Source organism: Trematomus bernacchii, unplaced genomic scaffold (assembly GCF_902827165.1).
Source record: "Trematomus bernacchii unplaced genomic scaffold, fTreBer1.1, whole genome shotgun sequence".
Lineage (NCBI taxonomy): Eukaryota > Metazoa > Chordata > Actinopteri > Perciformes > Nototheniidae > Trematomus > Trematomus bernacchii.
In genome coordinates, this window is record NW_022988098.1 from 938,666 (window position 1) to 950,752 (window position 12,087).

At 43.1% G+C, this 12,087-nt stretch overlaps 2 protein-coding genes across 2 annotated transcripts; both read right to left on the reverse strand.

Moving 5' to 3' along the window:
- Positions 1–262: 262 nt before the first annotated feature.
- drd5a (dopamine receptor D5a) lies at positions 263–1,844 on the reverse strand. The gene has a single exon (XM_034121900.1). It carries the CDS (start codon positions 1,709–1,711, stop codon positions 263–265), a length of 1,449 nt encoding a protein of 482 aa, XP_033977791.1. The 5' UTR covers positions 1,712–1,844.
- Positions 1,845–4,312: 2,468 nt separating this feature from the next.
- On the reverse strand, positions 4,313–9,515 carry otop1 (otopetrin 1). Its single transcript, XM_034121899.1, has 6 exons — positions 9,134–9,515; positions 8,805–8,941; positions 8,423–8,481; positions 8,101–8,231; positions 5,609–6,516; positions 4,313–4,877 (listed from the first exon to the last, which is right to left on the reverse strand). The coding sequence occupies exons 1-6, from the start codon at positions 9,513–9,515 to the stop codon at positions 4,707–4,709; spliced, it is 1,788 nt and encodes a 595-aa protein (XP_033977790.1). The 3' UTR covers positions 4,313–4,706.
- Positions 9,516–12,087: the final 2,572 nt, after the last annotated feature.

The following is a 12,087-nucleotide window of genomic DNA, read 5'->3' on the forward strand; positions in this document are numbered from 1 at the left end:
TGTAAATAAACACCTACATCACTTATTTCAGAACAGAACAACAACGTCACATCTCATTATTGACATAAAGCGGCGGCAGGGGGGACTGGTGGCTAGAGAGGCATGCACCCTGCTGAAGTGTCCATGCAGCAGCTGCTCAGAGCGTGGTAGATCCTCACCATGTGGGCTCATATGGAGAGCAGCTTCTGGGACAAAAGAGGTGATGAACGATGAGATTATTATAAGTAATACATCCAAATGCACTGGGAGAACAAAGTTGGAGTCAGTGTATTCCATTGGGTGTGAACGGTGACATCCTGTCAAGACTGATATCTGCCTCGCAGTCTTCCAAGTCACAAACAGAGTCGGTGGCGATTTCATTGTTGTGAGAATACTGAGAAATCCTGTCAAAAGTCTCTTCGTGCTCGATACATTCAACCACGTTGGGCATCATGTTCACGTATGCGTTCACGATCTCCTTGTGGGTGAGGGTGTCTTGATTATAGGAGACCAGCTCGTTACTGATGTTCACAGTTTCCACTGGCGTACTGGAGCAGAAGTTGCGACAGCCCAGGAGGCTCGCAAAAGCCTTCCTAAACTCTGCGTTGAAGGCGTAGATGATGGGGTTCAGGGAGGAGTTGGTCCAGCCGAACCACACGAACACGTCGAAAGTGGTTTCGCTTACGCACGGCAGGCCCGCGTCCTGATCTGTGGCCGGCCTGTCGCAGAACGGGACCATACAGTTTAGGATGAAGAAAGGTAACCAGCAAAACACAAACACACCCATAATCACCGACAGAGTTTTGAAAACTTTGGTCTCGCGTTTAATTGACGTTTTCAAGGTGTTATGGCGTTGGCACTCTATTCTGTTTGTCCTGCAACTTTGCGCGTGCTCTGCTGCTCTCTCTAGGGAGGCTATTCTTCTAATTTGTATTTGTGCGATCCGGTATATTCGGGTGTAAGTCACAATCATAATCGCGACGGGAATATAGAAACTTATCAAAGAGGAGGAGATGGCATACTCTCTGCTCAGGCTGGAGTCGCAGTTCTCCTCCAACAGCCGGCTCGTGGAGGAGTTGTGCGTCCCCGCTGTTTCGTCATCGTTGGCTTTATGCCAGTTCAGCTGGACCGGTATGAATGAGATGAGCACAGACAACGTCCAAGTTATGCTTATCATAACAAAGGCAACTCTCTGGGTCATCTTCCTCTCGTAGTGGAAGGGGCTCGAGATGGCCCAGTATCTATCCATGCTGATGATGCAGAGGTTGAGGATGGAGGCGGTGGAGCACATAATGTCAAACGCTACCCAGACGTTACAGAAAGTGCCAAACGGCCAGTACCCCGCCACCTCTGCCACAGCTTTCCAGGGCATCACCAGGATGGCCACGAATAAATCCGATAGAGCCAGGGAGACGATGAAAATGTTGGTGACTTTGGTCCGCAGGGGCCGAAAGCGCAGCACCGCGGAGCACACCATGATGTTCCCCAGGAGGGTCAACAGGATGAGCAGGGACAGCAGACAGCCCGTCACGGTGCGCGCCACCATATCCGTCCTGCCGTCCTTTGTTGCCTCCGTTTCGGTGGTGTTCCACATAGTTTCTCCGAGGGGTGCCGGCGCTGATTCCATCACCTGCACCGCTGAGAGATACTTTGCTGGGTTCTCCATGTGTCTCTTCAGGTAAAACTGCAGTCCATTGCTCCGCGCGCGAGGACAGGCGCAGTTAACAGCCATTCATAGTATTGTTCCCATTGACACGCTCGGTTGCCAGCCTGATGTGGAGTGCAAAACACAGAGAAAGAGAAAATTGATCGCCTTAAAACTGAGCCGTGCAACGTGCCAGGTGCGCTTTGGAGCTGGGACGCAGTAAGCAGAGAGGAGCGCATGTTGAAATCCGTGCCTGGGTCCGGTCGTCTGACCTGGCTGCCCCTGCGAATCTCTCAGTCCGAGGTATCCTGCACGCGGTGTGGGTGCGCAGGGAGTCCCTAACGCGCACTAACCTGACCAGGGCTGGGCGCATTGGTTGCAGAATCACGCCTCCTTAGTGGGTGGGGTTACGCACAGCACTGCGCTAGGAAAGGGTGTGAGGAGAAGCCCTACACATTTTTGAAGGAGTCAAATTCAAATTCAGTGTAGAGATATATTTCAGTTATGGATCGTCTATCCTCTCCATGGGGATGTGCCATCACATAACACTGCAGTGACAGGAGAAACAATATGGAGACATGGTTTTGTGTGCAGGATCAAACTGTGTCCACACAATTGACAAAACTATTAATAAAGAACCAAAGAGAGTATTTAATTGTATTAACTTAATAAAGATTTTAGACTCACCCAATCAGCATAATTATTTAAACCATGAGGAGGAACTGTGATTGCAAAGGGAACCAAGCAAAGAGCTGTCCATGGTGCTGAAAAGGCAAATGTCTTCAGAATCCCCTCAGTATTTTAGAAACATGTTTTACAACATGGCATTAAAAGCTATATTGTAGTTTTAATATGTATGATTTAAGGAAAAAATCCAATGGGTCTTTTAAAATAGTATGCATTATGTTTTTGTTTTTTTTAGGTTATTTGCGAATTGACGACCACAGAATGGGGCAAATAGCTCAACCACTTTTCAGAGTCACCCTGAACAGGTGAGTCACATTCACACTCTCTGCGGACTCGCTCCAGTTCCGTCTGCGCGTCTGTCTGTGCAGCAGCAGTGGCGTTTCCGGCTTTGAAACGTCATGAGGTATTTTTAGATATGTCTGCGTGCCTGTCAAATCGTTGTGACACTACGTCAAAAATAATCCCCCAACGCCCGATGCCAAATACTCTGGAGTAACCTATAATCTCTGGAGGCAGGAGGCAACTTGTGCCAGGAACAACATTTGTTATACTTCACGTATTAAACATGAATACAAATGTTACTAGAGCCAGTGAATTGTCATGCTGAAAGAACTCAAGTGTCTGTCAAGTGTCGAAGAGAAAAATGTCTAGAATGGTTTGTGTAGAATATTGTGGCTGTATGTTAGAAGTAAAAAAAGCAGTTAAACATTGAAAATACGAATAAAGTTATTGTTGGTCGATGTTCAGTTAAGAGATCATGATAAATGCCCATTTATTCATATATCTGAAAAGAAAATGTGATTCTCTAAATGTAATAACTTTTGATTCTCTCTAAATGTATGATTGTGAAATAATCCAAACTGTAGTTGAAAATACCAATGGAGTTTTTGTACTGTGAGATTAAGCTCCTGGAAAAGCATAAATACTTGGCGCCACCTTGTGAAGTAAATATGTACTACAAAGCCTGCCTATCAAGAAAGTCAGTGAAAATGTCCAAGGCTGAAGGTTAAATAAAAAGGTAACAATGTAGGAACATTGATCAGAGATCTTCAGTGTAAAGCAGAAAACCACATGACACGTCCTCTTTATGAACAAAAGAAAGCTAGTCTTTATTTCAACAGGCAAAAGGTATACACTCATCACTATTGTACACATTATTTCATATGAGCACCATTTCATTAGAATTTCATAAAACTCGTAACACAGTGTCTGAATGATTTTGATCAGCACGACAGTATTTACAAAGATTATATAACATTGGATTTGCACCTAAATAAAAAAAACATGTTTTTTACCATAAATTGGCACAAAGTGAGATAGCACCAGGTTGAGAACTGACTATGGTATACATTGATTGGATATAAAAATGGTACAGTACAAGTATACAGTATATCTGTGTTTTATATGTTTAAAAAGTAGTGTCACAGACTGGGGTGGGTTTTATTGATTATCTTTGAGGTGTAAACATGCAAGCTCTTCATTCTTTTATATTGTGTAAAAATCCTCAAACAATTTTGATACAAGATTTTCACTTTTGACAATATAGGGGCACCTGATTTCAACAATATTACCTTGTTATTTATTTAACATCAACGGGCCATAAAGTGAATCACTTCTTTGACAGTGGATTTGTTATTTGACCTAAAACTGTTATCTAGACAGTAACACGTCATTTTGAACACAACTTGACAGAAGAGGATCATAGAACAAAGCGACATTGATCAACCTTATACAACTGAGAGTCCGAGAACTGTAGTCCAACTCATAGAGATAATACAAAATATAGTGCTCAGATTGCAGCTACCTTTGCAGCTCAAGTGTTAGTTCGTCATTTGACTTGAACTACTAAGGGAATGAAATGAGAACCATATCCATAGACAGTATGAACACTTCACATGCAGATAGAGTAGGGGTCACTTGTGGCTCTCTTGCTCTCTCTAGATGTTTGTGACAGGGGTTTCTTAGCCATTGTATTCAGTGAGCTACTAAATACTAGTAGCATGAAACAATACAAAATGTGTGTGTCGGTTACAGCGTATACATTTTACACAATGAACCAGTGAGGAAAGCCTACTGAACTGTGACTACAGAAAAAGAAGTACAAAGGTCTATTCTCAAAACCAAAGGTCCTTCTCATCACCATTTTTAATAAGCCTCGTGTTATACAAGGTCATTCTCCAAGGAACATGGGCTAATAGGTTTGTCTTCCTCCTTAATCCCCACACAGAGGGATCTACGTTTTGTTCGTCTCCACAGCTTTTTTGCCAAGTCTGTTGGAGTGTGACCCAGACCGCCTCCTGAACGGCTGACCTGCGCTGGGAGACACTCTCGGGAGCCGGTGGTGACAAGTGTTCATGTGCATGTTATCTGGCGTTGTCAGCCGTCTGCTATTATGTCAGACTCGGCGGAACACCTCGAAAAGGGAGGCGACTGAGTGCATGCGGTAGAAAAGGTTCAAAGGAATAGCGAAATTGAGAACTGTGGTCCATATGCTGAAGCCAAACGTCTCCTGTTCCAACCCGTTGTCGTACTGTGGCCGGCAGCCAAAGGCAGGAAGGATCCACAGCTGAAAGAAAGACAGAACTTTAATTAGTTAATCCTGAATTTACTTGTTTTGGCCACTTGGGGGCAGCAAAACCTGCTGTACTCACTACATTGACATATTGTCACCCTCGCCAAGGAGGTCAGGATTACGGATAAAAACAACTAGCCTGATTCTCAAGAAGCTTGGAAACTTGGTGGAAGGCATTGGCCAAGAACCCATTACATTTTGAGTAAAGCTGTATTATGGGCAGAGACACCAATTATTTTTTCACTCTTGTCAGCATTGTTATATAGGGCATTGCCTTGGCGGAACTGGAACTTTGAATAGCGTCATTATAGTGACCTTGTTAAGCTGTTAGCAAAAGGCTACCAATTTACTTAAAGCAACTTTAGCACTCATTTGAAGTTGTGTTTCTGGGCGCCTTCACTCGCGGTTGGCTCTTCTTTGGTCTCCACCAACTCTTAGAGGAAATATCTTGCTCAATCGCTGCTAAATGCTTCACTATGTTCAAAAGCTAGTTGACATCTGTGTCTGCCTACAGGACTAACATACAAGCTTGTCGCTTAAAAAAAAGCTGACAGCTATGTTAATAAGAGTGATGAAAATGAAAACCCAAATAATGAGCTAAAAGAAGCTCAAATGCTCCGCAGGTAACAACAAAGTTGAGTGATCATTTTCTGTGGGTGTGTCACTACCATAAAAAAACGTTAACGTAATGATCTACATGCAGGTTGACAAATACAAATGCTTACCGAAATATTGCACATAATCAGGAAGACAGCAATGTTTTTCAGGATTTGCCTCTTGATGTTTGTGGGCTCCTTTACTTTGTTTCCAACGGTCAGCGGCACCTCGGAAGGTTTCCTGGGACATCTGTACACCTGTCCGCTCTCCTCCTGCTCGTTCTCCATGGTGCTGCAGGTTCTGTCAGGACTCACATATGCCCGGTTGATGATGCCGTTGTACGGCGGGGCCAAAGACGACGTCACCGAGAAGATTTCTGGAGAAGCTGGTAACTCGGGGTCCTCCCTCTCGCCATCCTCTTGCTTGCGATACAGGGACTCCACGACAAAGAGGTTCTGGATGTACTTCTCCAGCACAATTAGCAGAGAGTATATGAGGTTGGTCCAGCGGTAAGGAGGGCTGCTGTCGGCCCCTAACACGGCCACTATGCTGCACCAGGACATGAGCCAGGAGCCGATGGAGGACCCGAACAGCAGCTCCGTGTCCAGCTGTCTGGATGGGTTCTTGGAGGTGTCGAGCGGCACGTGATCAGCTCGATATATTATCAGACCTGAAGCACCAGCAGAGCACATGAAAACCAGCATGACAATGCCGTAAATGTAGAACATGGAAATGGCTGACTGGCGCATCTTGAGGGATTCCTCCACATGGGTGACGTAGACCACCAGGATCCCGATAGTGCTGGCCAGTGCAAGAAGACCCAGGATGGGGCCAACCGTCAGGCCTTGGGTTTTGGTAGCCAGCCTCTTACGGTTCGAGGAGAGGTCAATGGTCCGCCCAATGTTCTTCCACATGACAAAGAGCATGGCGGAGACAAAGATGTGATACTCGACGTTGAAGGGATAGAGATAGAAGAGGCTGCTGGAGAACATGGAGCAAGTGCTGGTGGTGCAGTTACAGTGGGGTTCAGAGTGCACTGCAAGACAAATAAAAACAGATGCAAATTCATGAGAGACATGTTTATGCTGCTCTACATTAATACTAATTCTGTCTTTTAAAACAACATTAGAGGAATACCTTATCCACAAGACTGTGTATTCGACATGCATCCTGTGTTAACTTGAATTCTTGAAGAAAATATTTCATGTATATCTCAATCGATTGACGAATCAAAACGTGGAGAAAAGATGTGATGAATTGAAGCAAATGGGGGGCGCGATCAGTTTACAAATTCATACACACACTTGTGCACTATAATCTAAGTCCCCTTCCTGCACACATGTTCCTGAATGAAAATAGGCTCATGATAGAACATGGCAATACTTTTGAATATACTCCAATAAAATATTGGTGACCACACTGAATGAAGGAAACATGTCGTATCTGGGCTTTGAAGATGTATGTAATTTAATGTTAACATATTTGAACTGTAAACAAAGCTTTGAGGGGCCACCGAACCTTTACTCTAATCCAATCTTATCGTACATGTTTAAAGAGAACTATTTTGAATTGCAGATTGGGTTTGTTGACTTCCTTTTGCTACAGTGCAATCTTATTTACACACTTATTTACAGTCCTAAGAGATCAGAAGATCACATCTTTGTTTACTAAGGCGGTGTTTCCCAACGGTTTTGCTTGTAGCTGCAATGTCTTTTGTCATTGCACACTATTTACTAGTTGTGACCAGTTCAATCACAACCACGGTATGTTTCTTCCCTTCCCTACAACTAAGAAATGAGCATGGTCCTTTTCACCACTTCTTAAGTATTTGGATTTGTGAGGGCATTCACATTTTAATAGATTTTTTTGAGCCTTTTTCAATAATTCAGAGGGTAGCGAGTTCAAATCGTGTCTGGTTTTTTTAATAAAAGTTTGGGCGCTATCTTGCAGCACAAAGCTCCATTATAAATTCCTATCTGACCCCTTGATGGTCTTATTCATTCGTCATATTCTCCTGATTTTATTAGAAATCCGACTCATTAGCTGAAAATCTGAGATGGTGATGACAATGCACTTCTTATACTTCCTCCTTGTCAAGCCTGCCACGCTATGGTAATGCTGATGCCCTCTAGAGATCATCTCAACAAAACCCTGCCGTGTGCCCCCCCCCCCCCTTATCCCCTCCCGAAGGCCACCACTATGGTACTGCAGTCTTTAATTAAAAATGAAACAACAGTCAGGGTGCAGCCAGCCTCACAGTCAGCCGGATATGAGGAGGAGCAGCCGAACCCCCCAACCCTGGGCTTAGATGTATCAGTTACTGTAATTGCAGCACCCATGGGAGTAAGCAGCCTGGGGACAAAGCCGTCTGAGGTCAAGCGGGGGGGTTGCCAAGGAGGGTGGTGGTGAACTAGCACTAGCAACACTGTGTGTCTCCTGAAACCTAATAGAGAGACGTTCGACACAAACAAGACCCACTGGGCTGCAGAGCTAACCTCCCTTCCCCTCTCCTTCCCTCCTCTCCTTCCCTCATTTCTTTCATCCATTGAAGTGAGCTCTCAAGTGGACTATTGTACTTGTCTTCCAGGTACAAGCCAGCAATCAACCCCTTGGCCCTTACCTATAGTGAGGTTTCCGTAGCCCAGCGCCGAGAGTCTTCTCTTATGGTTGTTCAAGAAGTGCTCGGCTTCTGACATGACGCCGTTGCACCACAGGAGGAGGTTTGTAAAGACTGCATGGATTACACCAAATCTGGAGAGAAACAAGGTTTATGAGCGTTCATTTGACAGAATGGGGCAGTGTTAGGATGATGATACAAGTTCTTGTGATCTGGATGCATGCAGATTCAATATTTTGCTCATTCTTTAGTTGAAGTTGATATTTCTCATGATTGTGATGTCAAAAAAGTGTTGTTAAATTATGTAATTACACTTTTCACATACCTCTCAAATGTTTCAAAGCTCTTGATGACATCCTTGATGTGAAACCAGAGAAAATGCACCTAAACAAAATGCAAAAAACAAGACACAACAGTTAAAAAGACACATTTTTATCCAACATGTTTCTTATTCAAACCTATTTTATAGACAGCAAAAACCACTTGAGTATAATTTAAATCCCCTCACCAGAAGGATTTCCCTTGTCAGTAACACTCAAATAACATGGACAATGACAGGATTATATTATTGCAGTGCTCGCCTCAACAACAAAGACCACATTATTCAAAGACCTACCTGGTTAAGTGGTGCACAGCAAAAAAAAACAGCGTGTAACACTGCTTAAAGATTATTGTGTATTGACATGAAAGTGGGTTTAGAAACGTACCTGTGCAATGGTGTGAGTTGCATGGATGACAGGATATACCCCAAGCACAGCAGACACACAAGACTGATAGCCAACATAATACCCGATTCGGAAAGCGTCCATGATCAGTGAAAGGAGTGCAAGGAGAGTCAAACCACCTACAGAGAAATAAAGATCAATTTAAAAACTGTCACTCTGGTTTAGCAAAACATTGTTCAATCAATCACAAACCATTTGATATTGCATTATGTTGATGTGTGATCTCATTTTATCTCTAGACACATGGAAAACATTAAAAAATCAATTAGATTGATTTTGCATTTACTGCTGCTGTAATCTTACAAGCTCACCTCTTATCCAGCATGTAGTGGCGTGGACATCTTTCTCTGTCCGAGTGTTTTTCTGTCTCTCCCGCACCAGGATGTACCACATCATCCAGATCAGCTGGAGGATCATGAGGCATGTGACAAAGGACAGCAGGTGCTCTTCCTTGACAGAGGGGCCATGGTGCGAGATGGCCAGCATCAACGCCAGCCCGATCAGCAGCAGGTTGGTCCCGTACTGGCCGCTGAGGATCTCTGCGTTCTTCCTCGGGTAATCCCCTGACAAACTGAGTTTTAGTTTGCTGAAAATCTTCTTGTCTTGCTCGGAGCTGGACGACGAGGAGGAACTGTGACAGTACTTGTTAAGGCACATGTCCAGGCCGTTGTGCTCCACCATGGTGGGAGGCATGAGGGAAAATATCGGAGAGGAGTAAAGTCAAAGCCTAGCGCTATAAGAGCATTTGGGGGAGGCCAGGTGTCTAACCTGTTGCTACAAGGTGGGGATTCAGACAAATAGGTACCGTGCCAAACATGCCCATTCAATCTTCAAGGTCCGGCTCAGTGGTCACGCATAGTTTCAATGTCCAGCCTCGCTGAGGATGGACTTGATAGATGCCTTTGTCATCTTTAAACCTGAAACTGAAAATATCTGGTCTCGTACCAGGCGCGCTGAGTCACTGAAAATGGTAGATTGCGTTTCAGTCTTTGGTGATCCCAGACCCCCGTACTCATGAAACTCCCATATGTTTCAGAGAAATCACTAGGCCTGCTGTGCCAGCCATTCACTGCATACAGAATTTAAAAAAAACGCTAAGCAAGGAATTATCCACAATAACAGAAAAAACCGCCCAAATCCACGTCTCCGGAGCAGCCGCCAGACAGTCTTTCCAAGTCTGCTGAAATCCTCTCAGGGTGGCTATCGGGTGTTAAGCGTACAGGCCTTGGTGAGATAAAACGGGAGATGGCATTTCACAAACCTGCGATTTTTACAGGCTGGAGGAAAGTGACCTGCCCTGACAGCGCCGCAAATCCAAGTGCCACCTCCTCAAATCCTTATGTCCATGTGGCTGAGATGTGTTCAAAACCTTACCCTCAAGTTGAGGAAAAAAAGAGGAGAATCGGATTTCAGTGGTCAAATTCACAATGGCTTTTTGTGAGTGGATGTAAAGAAGGAGCACACAGGCACTGGGAGCTCTTATGGATATGACCAGGTAACCTCTGGTTGGAGATAAAACAGCTCAAGCGGATGCGCGCAATCAGAATAACAATGGAACGACTGCTCACATAGATTGAGAGGTGATTGGTGTTGAATTTAGGAGGGGGTGGGAGTGTTCATCAGGGCCTTTAATCATTAACTAAAAGGTGTATGGCTACTTTTCTTTGTTTTTCATTGTAAAGGGTCATCTTAAAAAGTGAAATACAATTAGTGAAATTGATAAACGCAGCAAACAATAGCTCATTTTCTGCTTTAGGAGTCTTTACGTTGCCTCAGTCCCTCGGGACAGTCAGCCATAAGACTTAATATAAAAAGTGGATGAAATAGGGTGAGGGTCTCCCATTGATAGTTGGTGGTTAATTAGTAGGCTACCAACAATTAGGACATCGATTAACTTTCATGTAAACAGCAGCAGCCCTGATTCAGATATCAATATATTGTAAGTCGCTTTAGATAAAAGCGTCAGCTAAAGTCATTGTTTACATTTGTCATGCTCAGGAAACGTTATGCCCCTATAAACCGAATCAGGCCCAATCACCTATCGCGTGGAGCCTCCACCATCACGCGGACAGAAGCTCTCCCTGTGAAGCAATGATTGACTTGTTGATCACTGAGGAAGAGTGAGATCAATTAATGATCAGGGAGCTTTTTAATGGGCGCCTGCTAAAGTCTAAACATGTTTTGATTTAATCTGGAAGTGTTCAAATTAGTTCTCTGTTGTTTGCTTCTCATCAACATACCTGAAACAACATTTCAGGACAAAGCAATATCACTGTAGATAAGATTAATTGGTACCACTTTACAATAAGCCTACCCTTATAACGGATTCATAAAGGGTTTATAATTAGGTTATGAATTAGGTTGTAAACACTTTATTAATGGTTATTTAGCGAGAATCAACTCAGTGAACAACAGATACCAAGGATGCTGGCTGATGAAGAAAACGAAGTGGCTTAGCAGTACAGATAGATGTGGGCTCACTATTTGGCAAGCAACCGGTCACAGTTGCCCTGTTTATCTCATGTCTTATAAAAGCTTATTAATGATTTATAAAGTGTTCACAACCTAATTAATAAATGAATTACAAACTATTCGTAAACCCTTTATAATGGTAGTCTTATTGTAAAGTGGTACCGACTAATTGTCATCTTTAAAAAAAAAATTTAAGATTTATCAAATCAAATCAAGTTTTATTTATATAGCACATATTTAAAACGATTTTTTTGGTCGAGCCAAAGTGCTGGACATGCAATAAAAACACTTTACTACATTTTTCATTAAATCGTTTATTTGAAGAGGGACAGTGCACTTGATGAACATTTAAAACATATAATGCTTTAAAAACGTAAACATGCCGGATTTTAGCTTTGAGCTAGTTTCCATCCGTAGTCCCTCACATACAACATTTAAGAACATGACATTTATATACATAGCAAAAATAAATACATGATATTCAGAAAGAGCATGAGCAGCATATAAACATTTACCACATGGCAGTACAATGTAGCAACTATGACATATAATAGCAAACAGAAGACAATAAATTACAACAGCAGAAGTAAAATCACACAGAGGGAAATGTCAGGAGTCGTTTAGAGTTTAGATCAATTTAAGGTATACTAGTACTTTCAATAGTGATGAGATATAATGAACATCCTAATATGCAAAATGTTTAGTTTGCCCTGAAATATTAAAATTCTAGGTATTGGGAGCTCTGTTTTTCATCTATTTATTATAAATAGAATATTGTTTGATCATGAATATC

Coding starts and splice junctions, on each gene's coding strand:
- drd5a (XM_034121900.1), bottom strand. CDS start 1,711: ATGGCTGTTAACTGCGCCTGTCCTCGCGCGCGGAGCAATGGACTGCAG.
- otop1 (XM_034121899.1), bottom strand. CDS start 9,515: ATGCCTCCCACCATGGTGGAGCACAACGGCCTGGACATGTGCCTTAAC. Junction 8,942..9,133: donor CACTACATGCTGGATAAGAG/GTGAGCTTGTAA, acceptor ATTTCTCTGTAG/GTGGTTTGACTCTCCTTGCA. Junction 4,878..5,608: donor TGATTATGTGCAATATTTCG/GTAAGCATTTGT, acceptor TCTTTCTTTCAG/CTGTGGATCCTTCCTGCCTT.